The sequence below is a fragment of the Lineus longissimus genome, chromosome 1, assembly GCF_910592395.1.
Source record: "Lineus longissimus chromosome 1, tnLinLong1.2, whole genome shotgun sequence".
NCBI lineage: Eukaryota > Metazoa > Nemertea > Pilidiophora > Heteronemertea > Lineidae > Lineus > Lineus longissimus.
In genome coordinates this window covers 19,883,280-19,896,396 of record NC_088308.1, presented here as the reverse complement: position 1 = coordinate 19,896,396, position 13,117 = coordinate 19,883,280, and the positions used below count along the sequence as shown (strand labels likewise).

At 38.3% G+C, this 13,117-nt stretch overlaps 2 protein-coding genes across 3 annotated transcripts in view; one reads left to right on the top strand and one right to left on the bottom strand.

Annotated features, from left to right (window-relative positions):
- The window catches only part of LOC135490928 (CCR4-NOT transcription complex subunit 6-like), a 46,746-nt gene extending 42,367 nt beyond the window's left edge, over positions 1-4,379 (bottom strand). Inside the window, exons 1-5 of one of the 2 annotated variants that reach the window (XM_064776527.1) lie at positions 4,292-4,379; positions 2,929-3,062; positions 1,788-2,048; positions 1,375-1,473; positions 1,008-1,025 (exon numbers count right to left, since the gene is read on the bottom strand). In XM_064776527.1, coding sequence (XP_064632597.1) covers positions 1,008-1,025; positions 1,375-1,473; positions 1,788-2,048; positions 2,929-3,046 — 496 coding nt within the window. In that variant the 5' untranslated portion in view covers positions 3,047-3,062; positions 4,292-4,379. The remainder of the gene's footprint in view (positions 1-1,007; positions 1,026-1,374; positions 1,474-1,787; positions 2,049-2,928; positions 3,063-4,291) is intronic. The other variant, XM_064776535.1, reaches the window with a different exon arrangement.
- Positions 4,380-5,635: 1,256 nt separating this feature from the next.
- On the top strand, positions 5,636-12,781 carry LOC135490917 (eukaryotic translation initiation factor 4E-like). The gene is made up of 7 exons (XM_064776500.1): positions 5,636-5,702; positions 6,927-7,123; positions 8,548-8,611; positions 9,113-9,226; positions 9,612-9,751; positions 10,067-10,121; positions 10,467-12,781. The coding sequence occupies exons 1-7, from the start codon at positions 5,673-5,675 to the stop codon at positions 10,524-10,526; spliced, it is 660 nt and encodes a 219-aa protein (XP_064632570.1). The 5' UTR covers positions 5,636-5,672; the 3' UTR covers positions 10,527-12,781.
- The last annotated feature ends 336 nt before the right edge of the window (positions 12,782-13,117 follow it).

Here is a 13,117-nt window from a genome sequence, read left to right as displayed (position 1 = left end):
TCGAGCCATTTGGAGGCCGACATGTGAAGGCCTATCTGGGTACTCCTTCTTCTCCGTATAAAAAGGCGCATATTGCTAACTAAGGAACGAGGCATTGCCTCATCATCTCTATCGGACCAACTGATATACTTTTATATGCACGCATACAGCACGCCACAGCTAGGTCCGATCTGTGGACAAATGGTTGGTTTACTTTGTCTCTTCGTGAGGCTCCTTTGATATTGCATTAGATGTTTATTGAAATTCAATCTATTCAAGGTATAGCCCATTTGAACCTGCCTGCGCCACGGGTACAATGCTAGTATGATATATTCCTTGGGCCCTAATAAATGTTGCTGTAGAGACGACTCTTGTTTCTTTCTCGGAGAGGCTGGATGGACATCGATTAAAGTTTTCCTGGAAGTCTTGCAGGACAAGACCAGCCATCAACAGTCAGGTGTTCGCCATTCAGGAGTCGTACATTAGTGGTGCAGCCTCCATTTGCATCTGTCACCTCACAAAACAATGACATCTTGTTCTGAGGATAGGCCGGATGTTTTTTTGTTCATATCCCATTAAGTCATGTATTCCAGCCAAACAAATAACCTGTTTAGAAAGTTAAGAAATTTGCCCTGCCCAGATGAAGTGGAGGAAACTTGTGAGCAACATAATGCTAATCTAGTAAGTCAATGATCTGTGCTTCTACTTAGGGATGCCTGAGGTCTACCTTTCAGTGACATTGACTTAGTTCTTTGTTGTACTCTGAAACAAAACTCTGCTTCCAAATCTTTCATTAGACTAGGGAGTAAGGCATATTACAAATCAATAGGAAACCCTGGAACTAAAGAACAGCCAATGCATAATATTAATAAACTGTGAATTTACATACATGTCACATTCATAACAGACAACATTTTATCAATTACACAGTAAATTTTACAAAACATTACAAAGGTTAAAAACATATTCATACAGGCAATGAAACATTTACAAAAATATTTACACAACAATTTTTTGGAAAAACATACCATCTGTATGATGAGATACTGAAATATATTAAGTTAAAACAAAACTCAAAAGATTGTCGGACAAAGCTGACGTGCCATGCACACAGATCAAGTGAATTATGCAGGTAATTTCATAATCATAAGGGTAATGCTTTGGTATGGTGAACTCTGAAGTGTTGGATATGGTGCATATATTGTGCTTTGAGATGAAACTCTTCAAATGCAGTACTTTCACTGGCCTTTCTGGTCATTTACAATTACTGAGCTAACTAACTTGCTTCAAAATAAAACGGACACCAATATAAACCGCATCCAATATTTGCCCCTGCAGTTCAGCAGTAGAATCAGGCCTTTCAAACTTATAGCCAGATAAGATGAATGTACTTACAATGTAGATTATCAAGCATGAAAGTCAGAAGTTTGGTTTGTCCATTAGGCTCATTGTAGATGCTGAGTATCTCGGGCGATAGAGGGTTACCAGTAAGACCTGAAACAAAGAGGCATGACATCCATTTCCAGATCATGCAAAGGCTGTGGAAACCCAGGGAAATATCTCCTTCATTACAATATTTAAAAAGTCGAAGTCCAGGACTTTGAGACAGAACCTAAATAGGTCTACACATTGGAGAAGCTCTCATAGGCTAAAAATATTCAAGATTTTCAGTTTACAACCATACAAAATATACTGAATGGACCCCGCTGGCTAGTTGGAATTGCATTGTATTTCAGATGTGAGAAGAAACACCTTAGACAAAACCCTTAGCCATATTACTAATTAGATCCTGGAATTGAAGGGCTTACCAAGTGTCTGAAGCTGGAATAGTCTTCCCAGTTCATATGGCAGTACTCTCAGATAATTATTGTTGAGAAGAAGTTCCCTGAGGTGGACCATGTCCCCGATCTCTGCCGGCAAGCTGCGGAGTTTATTGGCAGATAGGTCAAGATACGTCAGATTACTCAAGCGAGACACATCTGGAGGCAGACGCATCAAGTTGTTGTCGTTCAGGTAAAGCGACGTCAGATGCTGCAATTTCCAAAGTTCAGGGCTAAGGTTGCGGATACCTAAAAAAAGATTTTGATATTTTATTTTTCAGAACTTCCCACTGCAATCTTAATGACCACAATTTTGATCCGCCACCAGTAAGATAGACTGCATAACAAAGTACTTTTCAAAATACCACCAGTGCCAATTAGATTGATAATCTATCTTTACATGAGAAGAGAAAGAGGACTATCCATAAAATTTACTGAATCTGACCGTGGTGTTTTTAAAAGAGTATTGGGGCCAACGTGATATTTAAGAAGCTAAACAACTGACTCCCAGGGGCCAACACATTTATGAGAACGCAACTGACACAAAAACTGGAATAAGTAGGACAATGTCACAAGATCGCAATTCAATTGCATGGCCCATTGTTATACTTCTGTTAAATCGTGCATTTAAGAACATAAAATAGGGGGTTGGGCCATACACAATTATAACTAAAATGTTTACTAGGCGATAGCATAAGAATACTTAGAATAGTACACCATCTCCCATAAAATATATGAGCAAAATTTGCAATTTCAAAACAACTACTAAATTATGGATCATCTGACCCACATTTTTGTTCCGTTACGACATTTTTCGTATCAGTTCGCACACTGTAGGCCTACTAGTGCGCAGTTGTTGTTTTGAGAAAATAATGGGACAAGTTTTAAACTGCCTTGGGCTATAATATCTTTTGTATGAACCACATGTTGTCAATATGACAGACAAATGTTGTTAACACTTGATTGATTAAGATGCATTCACACTGAATGACTGATCATCAAAGAGCAAATAGTAAATCCTCCTGATGAAGTATTGCTTTCAAAATAGACAAACATCTCTCTGAAACGTCAACACATCTCTACCTTTGCACAGTCTCCCATGATGTTTTGGTCAGACACAAATAATTACCTGTAATCTCCAATTCAAACCACTGGGATTTCTTCCCAGCATTGCTCTCATCCTGCGACATGATCGTGTATGTCCTCCGAGGATTAGGAGGTTGGTACTTGTCTTTTTCCTTGGGCATTCTTAGGAAGTTTTAACTGGAAAGACAGGAAGGCATGAAGGGAGGCGATTACCATGACTCTACCCATGTACAACCAGGACACCGGTTTGTATGACATCAAGAGTAGCACAAAGATTACAAATTACATAGCATGCGCAGTCAGTGTGCTGCCGCCAGCAGGATCAGCACTGACAAACTAAAACTTGAAAATCGCTGTCATTGTCACAATTGCTCTTGGATTATCATCAAATCTACTATAATTGATCATTACTGCTTGTCCCTGCATTTTAATACATTCAAGAGTTCATTCAGACCACAACCGCTCCAGAAAATGCCCCGATGTTCCAGCATAGGAAATTTGAGTACATCCAATTTGCATGGGGGTTTCGCGCCATTGATTGAAGAAGTCTCATGAAAAATTACGTTGGACAAGCTCCAGACGCTCTGTTGCAATTAGCGTCATCATGACGCGCCGTGTTTGACTCATGCATTTAGCATTGGGGCTCACATGCTGCACATTTTCTGGAGCGGTTGTGGTCGGAATGAACTTTTGAAAGGGACATGCTGTACTGCTCAATTTAAGGTAGGTTTGATGAAAAACCGAGAGCAATTGTGAAAGTGAGAGCAATTTTCAAGATTTCTGAACATCTTGGACCGAACTATAGATAATAACAAACAATAATAAACAAGTGTAGTGTAGTGACACGCTAAATTTGATCTGTGCCTGTGGGTGATCGATCGCAATATCATATCATACTCTAGTCTACGATACTGCAGGTAGGCTTGTGAGTTAGGGCCGATGTTGTATCAATGTTACGGAATATCTAGGTAAAAAGAAAGGAACTGCTTGGTCCATGCACATTACCATTCAATCATTCGGCTAAAATTTACAATCCCCGATCGGAAATGACGTAGTTTGATCGCATTCAACTATAAATCCATTGAACAGTGGTGCTTCGTTAGTCAACCGATGACCTTTTTTTGGGGTGTGATCGGGGATTGTAAACTCGTTACAATCATTCTAAACACAGAATAGATATAAAATGGGAAACCTGATCTCTGGCTTCAGAATCATATCATATGCAGGATTTACAGTAACAAAGCACAGCCACAGTGCATTTGCACTGTAGTGTATAGGGGCCTATTTTGATTTTTGATAATTTGTAGAGTTCAATATTGTCGTGTTTACAGCCTTCCTGGAGCATCAATGATCTTCAACCAGCATATTATGGATAGAATATCTAATCAATTTATCAATGTAAATACCTGCATCCAATAATATAAAGTAGATTGCCGAAAACCGAAGGTTTTATTGAGGACTGCGTGGTAAAGTGCAATGCAAAATAAACATGGCGGCCAGACCTCGGGGATTCCCATAAGGGTTTTCTTACAGCTATTCTGATTGGCTGTTTCTGCTAATGAATTAAAGGATATCTATAGCGAAACGCTTATAAAAAGGGGGAGTTTTGAACGGCCCGGTTAAAACATAAGGCGGGAATAACGTGATAATAAGGCGGGAGTAGCCAATGAGCTGCATAATGATAAGACGTAATCGCCAATTTAGTTATTATTTCCACGTTCAGCTAGTCTCTAAATTAAGACTTTTGCCACGACGACTGGATCTCTTTAAAGGGCACTAGCCTCCAGAAAAAAAGAGCAGGACTTTTCATAAGTCACATTTTATTCATTCATCTGATCATAACATATCCAAACATATGTCTTTTTGACAATTCCGCTGAAGGTCCAATGCACCATGCCAAAGGTAAAGATAAGATGTCAAATGCAACATCATTCAACTATAATAACATCATTCCAATGACCAATAAGAAAAGAAGACAATCTCAAATGCGCTATTTCAAATAGATCATTCCATATAAACATAAGAAATGTCAAATCAAGATTACCCACCAAAGTCAAAGAACTGTTTCACTGCTGTTCAAACTGATATTCTTCCAGCACCAATATGTCAACTGATATCATACCAACCGATGTCAACCATGCATCATCACAACCAATGCCAATTTGATAATTGATATTATTACAACCAATGTCAACTTATGGTTATTCAACCAATGTCATTCCAACCAACTACATGTATGTCAAGTTGATGTCATTCCAGCAAAAAATATATCAAATATTGATACCTTCCAAAGAACAAGAACAAGATCAAGATAAAAATGTAAATTTCAAATTGATATTCTGTCGCTTGTTTTATTAGATTAGTCTAATTCTGTCCATTTGACATCATCAAAGTCATGTAATCTGACATCATATCGCTTTTGATGGCATTTAAACGTCCTGACACATTTAGCAACTCGGCATCACTGGATTTCCCTGAGCCCATGACCAAGAATCATAGACCTATAACGGTTCCTAGCCGGTTTTACATTAGACGATTACTCTTACTGTTCGGCTCACCCGACGTGTCCGTAGGGTAAAAGAAACAGACGATCGAGGCATCAGCATGAAATAATGGTACCAACCCGGGGTACCTTGCCCCCAATCAATCTGGTACCGAGCTCGTGCCGTATCACATTTACTGACGTCTCAGAGACACATGTCAAAAGTCCCGTGAATGGCACAACCTGTCGCAATGAAAATTTCGCCGGTACCACGTGACACGTCTACCATATTGGATTCACGCAACATGGCTTCTGACCAAGTAGAATCGAGAGAGGTAAAAGTCTACGATTTCTCCATATTCCGGTTATATTTCTCAACTTGTATCCGTCATATATGTTCTTCTTCTATCGTAGAGTTAAAATATACCGAACTTTGTGGTACTTGTTGAGTAAATCATAGTAAAAATGTGGGTAGTATGGGACGAATTTATAGGGTCCTCGTCGCCCAGTTGAGCAATGTACATTTTGTAGTGCATTTTGCCCATGTAATAATGTACATGATGTATTGGTCAATGCCTTATTATTCCCTATGGTCTGGAAGTGGAAGTATGGTGAATACAAAAATAGTAACAATTGCTCTTGCCTGTCTTGAGTTGTTGATACAGTTGTATTGGATTTTATCTAGTGTTAGCTACCCCACACACTTGGTCATTTACGCACAGTAGAGTACTAATACGTCCTCCGTCCATCCATGACCAATGACCATAATGATGATATGATATTCAATTGATGATGATCCACGATGATTTGCTTGTTGACCCCCCCCCCACCTGATTTGAAATTTGCCAGTAGATACAGAAGTATTTTTCAGCAGCCATAGTTTTTGACTTGGTCTTGGAAAAAAGGGCGGTTTTTAGAGAATTTCCCTCCCCAGTGATTTACGCAATGTGTAGGTGTAGAAGTCTATGATGAGATGATATTGATTTGAAATCTTGTAGGCAGTGAATTGGTTAAGTGGTCGATAAGAAATGATTGTCATAAAAAGTAATTTCTAAGAGAATAAGGCTGACATATATGTACATTTCATGAACTGGTTTAGTGCAAGGGGTTTCGAGAAATGCATCCATGTATCAGCAGGAAAATGAGAACAACAAGTGTCTGTGATGTGATACATTCATCATTCTCTTCTCAAAAAAATCTGATACAGGCCTACATGTACATACATGTATTGTAAGATGTTGGTGTCTGTGTTAGAATCTTGTTACATGTAGTATTGCAAAAACTCAGTGTGGTAACTTAATCAGCACCTAACTTTTTGTTGTGATTGTTTAAGTGCGCCCTGGGTTGGGAAATGAACAGATTGCTGTTCTCATACACATACCTGCACTTATTGCTTTCAACTTGCTATGATGATGACAGTTTATTTTGCTTTGAAAACATGGTGCCTTTTTGTTTTTTTAACTGTATACTGTTCCCCTTGCAATATATCATGGCGATGTAGTACATTGCAGTACATAAAGTGCTCCCAATGAATGAACTGTTCTTTATTGTTCTTTCAGAGTAACCCTGATATGCAGGTGGCGTTGGCTGGAGAAGAGGAAGAGGAAGAGGCCACCTGTGTCGACCCAGAACTTCTTGTAAAACATCCCTTGCAGAATAAGTGGGCGCTGTGGTTTTATAAGCATGACAAAAATAAAGACTGGGTAGCTAATCTCAAACTCATAACGGCATTTGACACAGTAGAGGATTTTTGGGCGTAAGTACTTTACCCTCAAAAGAAAACTTAATAAATGTTAAGGCGAACTGGAAGTTGTAAGTTATAGTGATATTGTTTTGGGAGGTGGTCTCATTGGCAATGCTGTCGATTTTCCTAAAACAGCTGCTGAAAGAATGGTTTAGTCTTCTCCAAGCTGAAGCCATGCTTGATTGGGACGCAGTTGCAACTTCCAGTTCTCTAGAGGGAACATATTTGTGCGTGCCTCCTGTGCTGCAGATGATTTTGTTTTAAGAACTCCTCACATTCATGAACTTAGGTGATCTATCTGTTGCAGTTACGTTGCCTAGGCTGTTAATCTCCCAGTATAATTTATATGTATTCTTAAGAGTGAGAAAAGCATGTCTGCATGAATGGTACATGTATCTGGGGTCTCGATACTAGGTTGCCTGGTTAAATCCATGATGCATTCCATCCCCTTGTCTTCACCTTCAGAATCTACAATAACATAAAACAATGTAGCAAATTATCAGGTGGGTGTGATTATCTTGTATTCAAGGTAATAGACAGCATACCTATGTTAGACTCTTAAAACAATCTTCTCTGGTCTGGTTACCTTCACACAAACAATGGGCCCTCTGGTTATGTAGTAGACTGTGATGGTGTTTCTGTGTACAGTCATGAACTGATGGCTGTTTTTTGTCTGAGATACAGTGATAGTCTTATTCCTCCCACATGACTTCGACACTGACTTTTCCTCACTAAGCCTGTTGCTACATTTTGTACCTCATGTACAGAGCAGGTGTATGATGTATGTACCTGAAATGACCTACATTGTCATAATACTGGACTTAAGTGTTCACCATAAATGCAAAGTGTTTCATCTGCCTCAATACTCCAGCCCCCCCCCCCTTCCACGTCTTGCAAAATATCCCAGAAAGCAACCCTTGGATCCTAGTCCAACCTAGAAAAATACTCATGTATACAAAAGGAGTATACCAATTAGAATGCGGCTACCTGCATGCTAAACAGATACAAATTAGAATCAGCTGCACTCCTGTAAAGTACAAGTAGGATGTATGTAAGTCTAGATGGTCTGTTGAAAGCATTGGTGAATGTTAAGTCCAGCAAAACATGCATACCACTGAGGCCTCTCTACTCGTTGAAAATCAGGTCAATGCTTGTGTGGAATGCAAGCTTTTGACCTTAAATTTGAGTTGTTGAAGTTGTTACTATGTTATTGTTATTGACTTCAGTCTTGTCAGTATCAATTTGGGCTGACAGTGTGACGCAATGGAGGGTGAAATGGTTTCAACTTGATGGATTCTTCCAAGTTTGTCTCACCAAGATTAGTTTGACCATGTAGTGCAACATTGTGACTTTATTGCTACGAAATGTGATTTCACTCCTTAACAATTTAAGTGTTATTTTACTTCTCGAATGTAACTTTCACTTTTCCTCCACAGGTTATATAATTATGTTCAACCAGCTAGTAAACTCCCATCGGGTTGTGATTATTCAATGTTTAAGGTAATTTCTTGTTGTTTGTTTACTTGACACTTCTTAAAATAAAGTTTAGGCTCATTCAGAGGGACACAAAACTTATTGTCTTCTCTGAAAAACTCCCAGTTTGCCTGACGGAAAGCAGCCTGTGGTAGAAACTATTGAATCTGGTTTGGTAGCAAGAGGGTTAAAGCCAGGGCTTGCTCAACACTCACCCAATCCAGTGATATGAAATAGCTTTATTTGGTGTGATGTGCCACAAAAGCATTCAGTTGACCTGACTCGGAACTGGGTGTTCTCATTCGGAAAGTGGGTGATCAGCAAATACCTGCAAGAATTTTTTTAAATTTGATTATGTCTACTGTATTCTGTTATTGTCTAGACTGTAGAAAAAGAAAAAATTAACAAAGCAGAAATAGTCGTAGATACTTTGCTGTTTTGTCATTTGGTAAACTGTATGTAATTTTGTACATCATGTACACCCAATGACCTAATGCTAAAATGTATGTATTTCTGTTCTGTTTATAGGATGGAGTTGAACCGAAGTGGGAGGATGACTTCAACAAAGCTGGTGGCCGTTGGTTAATCAATTTGGATAAAAAACAAAGACATACTGATCTAGACAACTTTTGGTTGGAAACGGTATGTTTAGTTGGTTTGGAAACCTTTTTTTAGAACTCTGTTTAGGTACCTTGAAAAAGTCAAATTAGTCAAATATCTTGAATCATCATCTTATAAGTTCTGGGTGTCCTACCTCAATATTGTTTCTGAGTTGCGATGATGACAAACTCCCAGCTTGCTTTGAGCTCTGTGAGCGGTTAAGAAAACTTGTTCCAACACTAAGCTTGTTGGAGCAACTTTACCAATAATACTGCCACAGTTACATTGAACTTTGAAGTTTGATATATATCGATCAAATGCGAGCCGACAGATGATCATTTGGAAGGGATTGTTACTTTAAATCTTTGTTCTTTGGCCTCATGCTTTACGTTCCACTGAAATAAGTCTTGTACTCCTTATCTTTCAGTTATTATGTTTGATTGGGGAAGCATTTGAAGAAGCCAGTGATGAAATATGTGGTGCTGTTGTAAATATCAGAAATAAAGGAGACAAATTAGGCTTATGGACGCGCACTCATACGAAAGGAGAGGCCACTATTAAAATTGGGTAAGTTCAATTGAATGGTTTTCTGATAGGTTGTTTAGAAATAGCAATTCAAGATTCTATCAAACATCCATTCTGAATTTTTCGAATGCTTGTCTTACAAGTTGTTCTGTCCAGGTATTTATTTTTTAAAGTACACAACTCCTGTTAGTGATGTATGGAAATATCAGAGAAATTCCACACATCATGCTGTATGTCTCTAAATGATAGTGTGAATAGAATGGTATAGCATAACGCTTGCAACTCAGTTTAACATATATCTATCTTATGCATGATTTTGCCTACATGTCTTTGATTACCTTGAATTAATTTTTTCAGGAGGAAACTAAAAGAAAGATTAAATGTTCCACATAGGCTTCAGATAGGATACCAGGTAAGTGATGCTGATTGTTGAGTCTGAGCAGACCGAGCTCCTGAAATATTAGTTGCAATGATGACAACAGACCCAGCTCGCTTTGAACTCAGTGAGCGATGAAGAAAACTTGTTCCAACGCTAATCTTGTCTGAGCAATTCGAAATTGGAATGATGGTTGAGGTAAAGATTGGGAGGTTATTCTTTTATCATGAGAGGTAATTTCAGTCAAAATCCCAAATCTGCATTAACTGTTGGCATAAGCTTGATGAAATGCAATGTAAAGGTCAGGTTTATAGTTTATGTAGTTTGTTAGCTTTAGTCACTGGGGAATGATTTACCACGCTTAAACCTTGTTTGTTTCAGGTTCACAATGATACGATGTCTAAAGCTGGATCCACCACGAAGACGCGGTACCAAGTATAACAGTGACTATTAATAGAGACAATGGGACTGGGGGTGATTATTCACATCTTTGGCTTGTACAGTCACAGATATGGTCTACAAGACCGCATAGTGAAATCTTGTCTAGATTTGCCTGGATGTCGTATATTGGGACATTACCCTTGTTCCATATGGAATGGACCTCCTGAACAATTACCATTTAAACTAATAGGTCCAGGAGGATTGAGATGACACAGCTAAGGGTCTCTTCGACTATTCATCATGTCTATGGGGCCCTGTTCAATATTTGTGAAAATCAGTCATTTGTTTCATCAGTACTTGTCAGTGTCATTTATACTCTAGGTCTTGTCAATACTACAAGATAGTGAAGACGTATTTTTTCAGCTTGTAAAGTGGTTGATGTTATTTGCTTATAAATTGTGTGGGGTGAATGATTTCAAAATATTTGTGAGAACATCCATTCATCCAAAATATAAGCAAATTTTTTTCTGAAGTTATTGCATGAATTGATATTTACACACCTGAGGAGTGATTTTGTTTAATTAATGTTTAAAAATGAGTTAATTATGATACATGTAGGATTGTCACATAGCCCTCCGTGTCTGATTCTAGGCAAGGTGTCTAATTCAAATTTGATAAGTCGGATTTGTGCATCTGATAAATTGTATCAAGTCAGTCAGCACAACTGATGACTTTGGGAAGACTGATGTTGTATATTTTCAAGGCAGTTCTGACATGTTAGAAATGTGTTACCATGGTTTGAGAAGGATTTGCATCGTTAGAATACATACCTAGCACTTGCATCACTGTTGGGCGCTTAGTGTGGAAAATATTATTGTGATCATAACACAAGCAGAGGAATTTTTAGGGCTATTGTACTATAGTTTAGGATCCTAATTTCCTGGGGAAATAGCTTGAGTCTGTTTTGATGGTTCATGTTAGAGGGTTTAAAGCTCTTGAAAGTTGAAGTGTTAAAATGTTCATCTTGTGGTTTGTATCAAGCTTCTGTTGATTTATTTAGCCGTAAATATGTGTCATGGCTATTGAGTCAAAATTATGGCGATTTTCCCCCTTTTCTTGATGTAACTCATCACAAAGTCAAGAAAATTTACTTGATCTTGACATTGTTTTGGGTCTTTACGATCCTTTTGTTTATACTTGGCCTCCTTTGTATTACATTGGCTTTAAATAAAGTTGGCCAAAATGCAGTTGATGGCATTCTCTGAATATATTTTGGTGACAGAAGGCATGACCTGCTGCCAACTTCACATTATTGAACCATTTTAACCAGCAAAAGCCATTGTTATTTAAACAGTTATACCATTTGTTTCATCTCTGCTGGAATTTCCTCTTGTTTACGTGCTGTAGTGAGTCCATCAAGTGTGACTACTTGAATTCTAGTATCATTTATTACTTGCTTCATGCTTAGTGAGGTTTTTTGTAATGTGTCTATTTGCTTAAGCGGTAATTGTATGTGTGGTTCTCTTTGGAAACACTGACAGACCTCCCAATTATTCTAAGGTAGCTGGTTGGTGAAACAGGGTTGGCTTCGCCGCCTGCATTGTGTCCTAGGGCTATAATACAGGACATTGCTGGCTCTTTTGAAAAATGATTGGGCTACAATATTCATTTTTTATTATGATAGAAACAGTATCATGTCTCTGATTATATTTTAGAAGAGGTGTGTTGTACAAAAGGGTATTAGCATCCCAATATGATTTTCATCTTGGTATCCTGATTTTCACTAGGGTACATGTATGCATCAAGATTATGCCGAAACTCGGGACAAAATTGATGTCATGTTTCTGTCACAACAGTGCAATGCCTGATTGACAGTGAGTTCCACGTAGCGGCTGCCATATTTTACTGGTACCCTATTATATGATGCACTATCGAAACTACTCTTACATTTTATCTTGAGAAGCTTGTGTGTTATTGATTTTGAAAGATATTCTTGTGTGATTTTCTTTGGTACATGTATTCTACTGGTCTGGTTGTGGTACCATAGGTTCCATTATTCCCATCTTCAAATATTGTGTGAAATATTGTATTTGGTAATGAAATTCACCAAGATCTTTAGACTAGGGTTTCTTCGCTTCAGTTTCCAAGGCCTAATGCCATATGGTTAGGTCTTACTGCATATTTGTATAATTGTGAAAAAGCACCAGTCATTGTGACTTAGTGTTGTGGGTGAGTTACCATGGTTACTAATACAAAATTTGTATGTACAAGTGGTTATCTACATTATAACAAGTTCATCTTTTTGCAACAATAAATTCACAGTATTTAAAAATAAATGTTTGGACTTCTTTTTGGGAGTACTGGCTTAAGAACTCAACTGTGACGATAAAACTCTGGAGCTTTATGGAAGAATTCTCTTGGACAATCATAGTTGTGGACTGACAGTGCTGTTTCCATTGTCTCTATTTCATGTTCCCTGGTACAACCGATGGGAATATCCAATAAGCCAAACAAAGGTTGATTTTGTGTGTGGCGCCTCACAAGGTCATGAGCAAACACGGAACGGAATAATTGCACAAGGGAACAATCTATGGATACGCAGCCTAAGCTTCCATCATTCAAAAAATTCTGAATCCTCATGAACGCCATGG